The sequence below is a fragment of the Carassius gibelio genome, chromosome B14, assembly GCF_023724105.1.
Source record: "Carassius gibelio isolate Cgi1373 ecotype wild population from Czech Republic chromosome B14, carGib1.2-hapl.c, whole genome shotgun sequence".
NCBI classification, from domain to species: Eukaryota; Metazoa; Chordata; class Actinopteri; order Cypriniformes; family Cyprinidae; genus Carassius; species Carassius gibelio.
The window spans coordinates 25,536,986-25,547,247 of NC_068409.1; the positions used below are offsets into that span (position 1 = coordinate 25,536,986).

General features: G+C 35.0%; 3 protein-coding genes across 6 annotated transcripts; 1 reads left to right on the forward strand and 2 right to left on the reverse strand.

Moving 5' to 3' along the window:
- Nucleotides 1-621: 621 nt before the first annotated feature.
- Nucleotides 622-4,890, reverse strand: LOC127971692 (cytochrome b-c1 complex subunit 8). Of its 4 annotated transcripts, XM_052574891.1 has the most exons (4): nucleotides 4,768-4,786; nucleotides 1,522-1,656; nucleotides 1,244-1,415; nucleotides 622-1,136 (listed from the first exon to the last, which is right to left on the reverse strand). In XM_052574891.1, the coding sequence occupies exons 2-4, from the start codon at nucleotides 1,573-1,575 to the stop codon at nucleotides 1,042-1,044; spliced, it is 321 nt and encodes a 106-aa protein (XP_052430851.1). In that variant the 5' UTR covers nucleotides 1,576-1,656; nucleotides 4,768-4,786; the 3' UTR covers nucleotides 622-1,041. The 4 variants fall into 4 exon arrangements, with proteins under 4 accessions (XP_052430851.1, XP_052430852.1, XP_052430853.1 ...); XM_052574892.1 differs by lacking the exon at nucleotides 1,522-1,656 and having other exon boundaries at nucleotides 4,768-4,890; XM_052574893.1 differs by lacking the exon at nucleotides 1,522-1,656 and having other exon boundaries at nucleotides 4,764-4,831.
- On the forward strand, nucleotides 4,839-6,126 carry LOC127971694 (mitochondrial import inner membrane translocase subunit Tim8 A). Its single transcript, XM_052574895.1, has 2 exons — nucleotides 4,839-5,113; nucleotides 5,557-6,126. Exons 1-2 carry the CDS (start codon nucleotides 5,003-5,005, stop codon nucleotides 5,716-5,718), a joined length of 273 nt encoding a protein of 90 aa, XP_052430855.1. The 5' UTR covers nucleotides 4,839-5,002; the 3' UTR covers nucleotides 5,719-6,126.
- Nucleotides 6,127-6,379: 253 nt separating this feature from the next.
- LOC127971691 (magnesium transporter NIPA2) lies at nucleotides 6,380-10,063 on the reverse strand. The gene is made up of 6 exons (XM_052574890.1): nucleotides 9,947-10,063; nucleotides 9,350-9,485; nucleotides 9,142-9,198; nucleotides 8,867-8,957; nucleotides 7,822-7,982; nucleotides 6,380-7,730 (listed from the first exon to the last, which is right to left on the reverse strand). The coding sequence occupies exons 2-6, from the start codon at nucleotides 9,483-9,485 to the stop codon at nucleotides 7,075-7,077; spliced, it is 1,101 nt and encodes a 366-aa protein (XP_052430850.1). The 5' UTR covers nucleotides 9,947-10,063; the 3' UTR covers nucleotides 6,380-7,074.
- Between the last annotated feature and the right edge of the window lie 199 nt (nucleotides 10,064-10,262).

Consider the following 10,262-nt stretch of genomic DNA (forward strand, 5'->3'; position numbering starts at 1 on the left):
CTTTTCATACTAATGCAATGACGCATTAAATGGATCAAATATGACAGTAAGGATATTTGAAATGTTAAAAACGTTATTCTTTTGAACTTTATATTAATCAAAGAACCCTGAAAACTGATTTCAACATTGATTATAATAATAATAAAGTTTAATGAGCAGCAAATCAGCATATTACAATGATTTCTGACGAATCATGTGACTTAAGACTGGAGTAATGGCTGCTGAAAATCAACATTGCTATTGAAGAAATAAATTACGTTGCTAAATATAATCAAATAAAAAAAAAGTTATTTTAAATGACAATATTACTATTGTTAATTTTTGAAGGAGAGAAAAAAAAAGTAGCATTAGCGAAACATAAAATCTTTCCGCCCTCAAACATTTTAACAATCGTGGCATTGTTGTGTGTCCTGTCGGGCATATCCAAAAATAATAAATACATTACCATACATTTGAATGTATTCATTTTCAGTGTGTAGTTCAGTGTGCCAATGACAAAATTTTGGCTTTTGTAAAAACCTCTACCAAGTAATTAAGATGTCCATGAATAGTAGTGGGAGGGAAAATGGGTACATTTGTCAGCTTTCTGTACTGACACTGATCACTCTCATTGAAAACATGACCACTACAAATATTTTATTGAAATTCGTTAAATGTGAGAAATCTTTACATGTTAGACAGCAGACTTGCTCATAGTAGTGTTCATCTAACTTTCATGATCACATATAAAACCTCAACAGTTCTCCAAAATAAAAATAAATCTCTATAAAAAACAATAAATCTTCCCTTCACATGGTATACAGTAGCAGGAGCAAAACAAACACTTGCCAGAAGACACCTGTATTTCAAATACTTATTATGAACACAATAAATGAGAGGATAAATCTGAGTGATGCATCATATTAAGGTACTTTATTAAACAGCTAAACTGAATCAAAGTGATTAATTGGCAACAAGTCCGAAATCCATTTTTCACATAAATATTTTCTCTATTGAACAGAAACAAGAAGTTACACATGGACATATCCTAGGCGAGCGATTTCACTTGTCATCCTCATAGTCTGCAGGGTTCTTTCTTTTGGTCTGTTCATGAACACGATTGCCCCATGTGTAGGTCAGGTACATCAGAACCATGGCTGTAAACAGAAATACAGGTGTATAGAGGCATTTAACCACACAATGTTCACTTCAGTTTATAGCTGGAATACAATAGATTATATATTTTAATAATTTTTGGACTCACGTGGTGCAACCTTGAATACAGAAGTTTTGAATCGTCTCCAAACATTTGGGATTCCTTTAGAAAAGTAGTTTGGGAAAGCCCTCTGCTCAAAGGGGGAGATAGTGTAGGTGATCACATGCCTTATCTTTGCCAAATCTCCGAAGTGACGACCCATTGCGCCAAAAAAGCTGATCTAAGAGAAATTAAATTCAAGGTTCACATTAGTAATGTTTACAATTAAATAAGCATACACTTCCTAGACAGGAGTAATATTTAAATAAGTAACAATTAGCTGAAACCGGCTGAAGCCACAGCCAATGGAGAAAGTCTTGCGAAAGGAGACTCCGCCCCATTTTGGAAGTTCTGCCCAATTTTGGAGATCTCCGGTCTGCAGTTATACCATACCCAATCGGAACTCGGTGACCTAACAAAAACTGTGACCAGGGGTCGCTGTTCAGCAGATGTTCACGCGGGAGCGCGCACACATTATCGGACACTGATACAGAAATTAATTAAACAATAATGCTGCAGCTGTCTGCTAATATTTTGGCCTACTACGAATTTTCTTTATGAGATGTTTAGCACTTATTAAGCTATAACATATTCTGATTATCTGATAAATGTAGGTCTTTATTACTGTTTACTGTATTTACCCAATAATGTTGGAGATCCCACAGTCTGCCATGGTCACTGCAATCTGAAAAGTTAAAATAGCATAGCTAGAAATGTGGCCACTCTTAATTTAATAATAACTGTCTATAAATATTTAAGAACATGGGTCATGTGATGTGTGAGCTCCTATTCTTTCTATTTTATAAAGCATATTTATCAGATATAGTATGGTATGATAGGTCAAAAGTATAACAAACCAAAATGTTACCCATCTTTAAGTCTATGTTCTTTAAAATCATTTTAGCGATGTAAAGATTTCTCCTTTTTCCTAGAAGTTTATTCTTGTTGTCTTTTGAGTAGCAGTCACCATTACATTACAGAAAAAACCTCACTTATCCAATTTCTGTTTTGTGTCTTTGTAGGTTATCATTCGTTTCTTGTGGCACCTCTAACCCTGCTGATTACAATTATCCACTGTAAAAAACTTAAGTAAATAAATTGCTTTTAAGTTTTAAGTAGCCTACAATCAACTTAACTGTATAAGTAATTTCAACTTTAATTACAATAAACTGACATAAAAAAAAGAGTGTTGTAATGTTTCTTAACACACCTCTGTTTAGATGAGACAAGGCATTTATTATTCCTCCTGGTCGTAACAGTTGGTTGAAATTCTTTACACACTAATGTGTTACAGTTACACAATTTGTGTCAAGTATGTTTTATTTTTGATCACACATTGTATGCAATTAAAAACACCATAAGCTCACATGATTACTGAAGTGTGGAAACTTGCTCTTGAGCAGAGTTATGGCTCATGAAGTGATGCAAGAAGCAATGTGATTGGCTAATAAATAACACGTGTTGGATGCACTGCGTTGTATTTTTTTCTTCTTTTTACACATTTAACACAAAACAATACATTGAACACAAAATGGACATCCTTTTTTAAGAGCACATGACTTATTGATATAACCATTTTTATTGTACATTTATGTTTGCATATTAATAAAAATATGTAATAAAAATTATTTTGTACTTACTGAGATTCTCTCATTAGGTTTTACTTTCTTCTATGAGTATTTCTAGAAAAGTTAGGTAGTTGAAAAGTAAGAGAGGAGTTATTATTGAGGTAGGGTTCAAATTCTATATAATCTGAAAAAAAGGATAAAAATGTGTATGAATAAATAACATAAGTCTTACGTAACTGTAAATACCTTATAGTGCATCATATCTGCTCACAGATCAACATTTAACAAAACAAATAAAGCAATATGGCTGCTTTCAGCTAAAACTGTACACGGTCAATATTCACTGTCCCTTAAACAGGTCTAATTATTATTATTATTACTTTTACAACAAGTTTATAACACTATTTTACAATCAAATGCTAATGAAATCATGATAAACTACATTCACTTTGAAAGATCTTAGTTTTTCAGCATTACTGCATCTAAAAAAACAGAGGAGGAGAGGGTGAACATTAACAGAATACATTCATGTTCGGCCAAGGAATTCCTTCCTTCTCAATCTGCACAAGAATATCAGGATAAAAAACCTGTAAGCTTCAAAACAGGCATATAAATGTAATTTAATTCTGCTTTCTCCTGATGACACTGAATTCCTTTACCTATTAACATATTTTGATAAGTGCAGATTCTGATATCAATAACAAAAAGCTTATAGTAAAACAAGTTTACTGTATAGCTCTTATTCATTTTTGGAAATGACTAAGCCAATTAATGGGAGGTACATGTCAAAACAACACTTGTGTAAAAGAAAAAAATAGAAAAGGAGCTGAAACATCAAGTTACTTTATTAAGCATTAGTCACCTGCATGAAATAAAGAGTGGTAACATTTCAATAGCTAAAACCTGTCAGACCCAATCTATAAATATCAATATCTGATCTTTATTTATATAAAACAGAAAGAAGAGATCATCACACTTTATTAAACATTGATAGTCAGTTATTATGAAATAAATTGTGTTAACATTTGTAAACTGTAGGATATCCAACATTACTGGGTAATTAAAGTAAACAGTGATAAGAATAAATACCTAAATGTATCAGATAATCAGAATGTTATGTCTTAACTTACATAATAAATGCTAAACATCTCATTAGCAAACCATTCTTTGTAGTAGGCACTCGTAGTAGGCCAGCATTTTAGCTGACAGCAGCATTAATATTTAATTACTTTTCTATATAAGCATGTATAGCATGTAGCTCGTGTCGTGACAATATCTAGTTTGTCCAATGGAGGTCTTCTCTAGTATTAAGACAGAAAACTTATTTTACAGCACCGCTCAGCTCCTCTGACGCTGATCATTCCGGTTCAGCCTCTGATAATGTGCGCGCTCCCGCGTGAACATCTGTTGAACATCGACTCCTGGTCACAACACCGGTTGCATAAACTGTTTCGATTTTAGACTGTTAGTCTTAAAACGTTAGTCATCTATTTTTTTTTTTCCTCAGGTCTGTTCATAACTTTTTATAATACAGTTATGAATAGGCAGATTGCATTGGAAATGTAAGACTGATTACGCATTGGCAACAGCTAGTTGGTCAAACTAACGTCACGGTCTTAACATGGTGGCTAAGTTTATGCAACGGACTCCTGTAACTTTACATGACCTAGCAAAGATGAAAGATAAGAATTAATAGGATTACTTATACATCAATAAGATATCTACCATTTCTCAGCATAAAGAAACAGAGTGCAGAGAAAACTCAGTGGTACATTGATAAGTAGGTTTACGTGGCTAGGCTAGCAGCTTTCTGAAAGACCAATCTATCGCACTGTCTCCGTTTACTATATACATACACTTCTACTTCACAGACATGTAATTGCTAAATTAAGATAATGTCGCAATTTTTACCTCACCAAAATAAAAATACAAGACAAGGAAAGGAAAGACTTTCTTCTCACCAACCTCTCTGCTCTTTGACTCCCTTGTCGTGCTGTGGATTCTACAACTTCCGGCTGCAACTTCAAGTCACATCCGTTTCCTCTTGATTTCTCGCTTTCTCAATTCTCATTGGCGCTCCGTTTGACTGTTTCCTGGCTATAGAGACACGTGAAGGTCAGCATAGCGCTCGAACAGTGTACACAGTGGTCAAATATCATCATTTAGCGATTATTTATAGCATTTGCCATTGTTTTCCCCAATGGATAACCAAGGAGTCACGGCAGACCCTCAGCTGCAGCAGTTTATCGAGATCGAGTCTCAGAAGCAGAGGTTTCAGCAGCTGGTTCATCAGATGACAGAAGTGTGCTGGGTGAGTGTGTGTAGGTTTATGTATCCTGGTGGCAACTTAAACCTGTATACACAGACTAATGTGAGGTCCCCATGGGTACAAAGGCTAATAAACATATAGCATTAGGTTTTTTTTTTTTGGAAAGTAAAAATGCAGAAAGTTTCCTGTGATGGGTAGATGTTGGTGTAGGACGATATAAAATACTGTTTGTACATTATAAATAACATTACGCCTATGGACTATAGTCACTACAAGGATATCTAACCAGTCTTTCTCTCTCTCTCTCTGTGTGTGTGTGGGGGGGGGGGTCATAAGAAAAGCATTTATTTGAAATGGAGTAACATAAGTCTTTACCGCCTTGCAGAATAAAAGTATTTTGATATCATGAGATGCATCAAGGTCATCAGTTATTGGTTTCTTTGGAGCTCATCGTGTGTTTTTTTTTTTTTTTTTTTTTTTTGCAGGAGAAGTGTATGGATAAGCCTGGCCCGAAGCTCGACTCCAGGACAGAGGTGTGCTTCGTAAACTGTGTGGAACGATTTATAGATACAAGTCAGTTCATTCTCAACAGACTAGAACAAACTCAGAGGAGTAGAGGAACCTTTTCTGACACAATGACAGACTAGTAGAACCACAGCCGATGACAAGACCGCATCATTTTAGCCACTTCTTGAGTAACGTGACAACTGTGAGGCAACAGCTATCAACAGGATTCAATTTATTTCTCAAAGACAAAGTGCCTCATTTTGCTCTTTTTATTAATGTAAAGGCCATATATTCAAACTCAGATGGATGCATGTCCCAGTCCCATTGCCTGTTTAAGACTTTGGTATGAAATCAAGGAAACATCATGGAACATCATCTGACAGGTCGGTTTTACGGATCTGATCTGGAATTTAGGAGGAAGCTGTTTTCGCTTTTTCTTCAACTTCCATACCAAGTCTGCACTCCACTGTCTTGCTGGGAATGCTTCAAGATCTGTGGCTTATTCAGTGTGTTTTGAAATGTGGACGTGAAATAAAAAGATAAAATACCTCCTGCAGTTATTCATATGATGTATAAAAATTTGAAAGCCGAGGTCAAGTTGAATACTATTAGACATTTCAGAGGTTTCAGAGTCCTATTTATAAAAACAGATTACTGGGCAGTGGGAACTTCATAATATGTTATAATAAAATCAATGCACCACCTGAGAAATGTAGAAGTTGATAAAAAAAGAAAAGTTGTCTTAATATGAAGATGTGTGTTCCCTAACACTAGTACAGGACATTTACACCAGTCGAAACGTCTGGGGTATGCATTTAATTGATCAAAAGTGACAAAAGATTTAGGTTTCAAATAAATGCTGTTCCTTTGAACTTTAATTTATTAAAGAATCCTGAAAAATATAACACTGTTTGCACAAAAGTATCAGCATATTAAAATTATTAACACTGGAAACTGGAGAAATGGCTGTTGTAAATCATCTCTGCCATCACAGGAATAAATTGCATTTAAAATATATTAAAATAAAATACAGTTCTTCTAATTTGTAATAATATTTCACAATATTACAAGTTTGACATTATTTTTCAGATTATTCAGATATAAAGACAGATTTGGACAGTATAAAATAATTTAAAAAAGGATGAGGCATTAAAAAGTTGCTTGATATGAATATAATTCTATTTATATCCTAAACAAGGCTGGTTTGACCATAGAATAAATAATGTAACATTTAATAAGTTGTTGTACAGCAGATTTTTTAACACTTGCTACTTCAGGATTTTTCTATTTAAAACTAATGACTAGGCACACCATCTTGCACAAATTGCAAGATGGAAACAGAAATATTATAGAAAATATATAAGACAAGTACCTAAAGAAAAGAAAAGCAAATGAAAGTACTCTCACAGTATTGATGGTTTGCAATGCATGCCTGTAGAGTAGCGTACATCTGTGTTTTAGTAGTCACTCACATAAGCATTTTTGCTGATATTATGCTAAGTAATAAATGTACCATTGCTCTGTTTGTCTGAACTCTCAGGAAAAAAGCTCTTTGCATTTCTTTTCTTAGTCAGCTTGCTTTCATCGATCAAAGTAGTTCTCTCATCGTTTGGCAAAGCAATGTATGGTTGGTTCCACGTTCTGTTTTGAGAGCCAAGGTGCAGAAATAAAGGTAGAGAGTCCATCTTAAAGTTTATGTCCTTGAACGCATGGAGAAGAAAAATGCCAATGATGATGGTTAGAAAGCCGCTAACAGTCCCAGCAGCCCCGTCGGCAGACATCTGAAGCCACTCTTTAAACAAGATGGCTGAACAAGCCATGACGGATGTGGTGAAGAATACATAATAAATAGGTGTAACTATAGAAGTGTTGAAGATGTCAAGGGCTTTATTAAGGTAGCTTATCTGGATACTGATGCAGATCACAAGGCATATGAGAAGGGCCCAGAACAGCGGCTCTTTCAGAACGGCCTTTCCAGCGAACAGCTCTTTGATCCCAATGCCAAGGCCTTTCACACAGGACACAGACAACGAACCAATCACAGAGCAGATGAGGATGTATACCAGCACATTTTTCTGACCATAGCGTGGTGCGACAAAGAAGATAAGGGCCAGGCTGCTGACGACAATGCAGACGGCAAAAGCAATGAATCCTGTGATACATGCAAGAGAGACGACTATAAAGAAAAGCAGCCCAGAGATCACAGTATGTCTAGTGTGTATATACATTAGGTAGAAGAATACCTGGGTCTTTGAGTTTCTCTGCCATTGCAGTCAAAGAGGCAACTTCTTCCTCTTTCGGAGCATGGAGCACCATAACAGTGGAACCGAAGATGCACAGCAAACAGCCAACTTTGCCGTGGATATTCAGCCGCTCACTCAGGAAGTATGATGAAAGCACAGCACTAATGACAAAGAATTTATTTATTTGATCAAAAGTGCAAGTAAAGACATTTATAACATAAGATTACAAAATATTGCTGTTTCTCATAAATCCTGTCATTTTTAACTTTATTTAAATCCTGAATATGACATTTTCCACAAAAATACTGCACTTCAACAATGATAATAAGACATATTTCTTGAGAACCAAATCATTGTATTTGAATGATTCTAAAGGATCATGCAACATTGATACTGGAGTAATGGCTGTAGAATATTTAGCTTTACATCAAAGGAATAAATTATATTAAAAAAAGAAAAAAAAAGAAAACATTATTCATTTTGAATTGTTATAATATTTGTGACCCTTGTCGACAAAACCAGTCATAAGTGGCACAAGTATAATTGTAACAATAGCCAACAATACACTGTATAGGTCAAAATTAAAGATTTTTCTTTTATGCCAAAAATCATTAGGATATTAAGTAAGGATCATGTTCCATGAAGACATTTTGTACATTTCCTACCATAAAAAGTACATCAAAACTTATTTTTAAGTAATATGCATTGCTAAAAAATTTATTTGGACAACATTAAAGGCAGTTCTCTCTCTCTCTCTCTCTCTCTCTCTCTCTCTCTCTCTCTCTCTCTCTCTCTCTCTCTATATATATATATATATATATATATATATATACTTTTTTTTTGTGCCCTCAGATTGCAGAATTTCAAATAGTTGTAAATCGGCCAAGTTTTTTTCTATCCTAACAAACCATACATCATTATAAATCTCAGTTTAAAAAAAAACTGGCCCTGATTTTTTGATTCATGGTCACATTTAAAAATTTTACTGTATTTTTGTTCAAATAGGAAACACCAAACATTTAAGTGTTGTTGTGAGTAAATTTACCTGACCAAAACGCTCAATGCTCCCAGGGGTGTTACTAATGTGGCAGGAGCAAATGCATAAGCTGCAAAATTTGCTGCTTCACCTATTCCCACTAAAAATAAAACACATGACAAGACAAAAGATTGTGATGAGTGTCCATACTTACATTTGTACGTGTGAATGGCAAAAACGTACTCATGTAAACATGCACATTAAATTAACGTTGATATTCTGCTTATGCCTTGTAATTCAGCCCTGCTGATGACAAATAAATTAATAAAATGATAATGTCATACTTAATATAAGTCCAGACCACCACAACCATTCTTTCAGGTATGCATATCCACCTTGACCTGAATAACGAAGTGAACAGACCTCATTAGACAGCACAAGAAAAATCCAGTGGGAATGTCAAAGGCATAAAAAGGAAAACAATGCAATTCAAATAATGCCTAATAATATATTGTGCAATGATAGGTTACTCTGCAAATTTTATTGACCCACCTGCTCTAGTAGAGCCCTTTTTGGCCAGTCGTAGGAGGCCTTTCTTTTTCAATATAAAGCTGCCACCGATGAAGATAGTCGAGCTGACAGCAAGTGCCAAACCAATGTAGAAGTCAGAGCGGTTTGCAGCATCCATCTGAACACAGAAGTTCATCAGACATTAAAGTTACAGAAGTGGTTATGTCTAAGAACCTAGTAAGTTATCTACATAGACAGCATTTTGGAGCATTGTAAGCACAGCGGAGTAAGCTTACAGTTCCCCAACATAATGTCTATGTAGGCAGCACAATGAATTACAGCCACAGACTAGAAAAGGAAGCAAGTCAGATCATGTGATTCACGCCTGCTTTTCACATCGCCAGTTCATCAAAACAATAAAACATTATATTTTACTGTATACTGTTTGTCTATCTGCCCTATGCATTTATGACTACAGGAAATGGACAATCACAGCATTTCCAAACAAGGAAAACTACTTTTATAAGTATTTTGTGCTAGCAGGCAGTGAAGTTTCATGTTTCGGCAGTTATTTATATGAACATTTAAGAATACACTTGAAACACTGTAGAAATACGAATAAGTGTTAAACTGACTAACCTCGCATGCGAATCGTCCATCGGTGGCGTTCTAGTCTCGTGCGAATAAACTTCCTGTTGAAGTGACTGGAACGCGGGTTGCCAGATACTCTTGATTAACTTCACAAATAGTTGAACATTTTGTGGGTATTTATCTGAACAGAATTTGGCGAGATGTATACACCGTGACATTTTTGTCAGATGTCTTCTTTCGAATCCCCCGATTAATATGTGTTTCATCAATTGTTCCACTGTCATAAATCTGCAGTTGGTATTTTGATGATAAAATATAAATAAATGTATTTGTGAAACATGGAAATATGTCAAGGTTAGTTTAG

Excerpts from the sequence above, each read along its gene's own strand:
- LOC127971692 (XM_052574891.1), bottom strand. The coding sequence starts at position 1,575 with ATGGGGCGGAGTCTCCTTTCGCAAGACTTTCTCCATTGGCTGTGGCTT. Across the intron at positions 1,416-1,521 it reads ATTGGCTGTGGCTTCAGCCG|ATCAGCTTTTTTGGCGCAAT; the intron begins GTTTCAGCTAAT and ends AATTTCTCTTAG. Across the intron at positions 1,137-1,243 it reads TGTATTCAAGGTTGCACCAC|CCATGGTTCTGATGTACCTG; the intron begins GTGAGTCCAAAA and ends TTCTGTTTACAG.
- LOC127971694 (XM_052574895.1), top strand. The coding sequence starts at position 5,003 with ATGGATAACCAAGGAGTCACGGCAGACCCTCAGCTGCAGCAGTTTATC. Across the intron at positions 5,114-5,556 it reads AGATGACAGAAGTGTGCTGG|GAGAAGTGTATGGATAAGCC; the intron begins GTGAGTGTGTGT and ends TTTTTTTTGCAG.
- LOC127971691 (XM_052574890.1), bottom strand. The coding sequence starts at position 9,485 with ATGGATGCTGCAAACCGCTCTGACTTCTACATTGGTTTGGCACTTGCT. Across the intron at positions 7,983-8,866 it reads GCATTGAGCGTTTTGGTCAG|TGCTGTGCTTTCATCATACT; the intron begins GTAAATTTACTC and ends CTTTGTCATTAG. Across the intron at positions 7,731-7,821 it reads AGAGAAACTCAAAGACCCAG|GATTCATTGCTTTTGCCGTC; the intron begins GTATTCTTCTAC and ends CATGTATCACAG.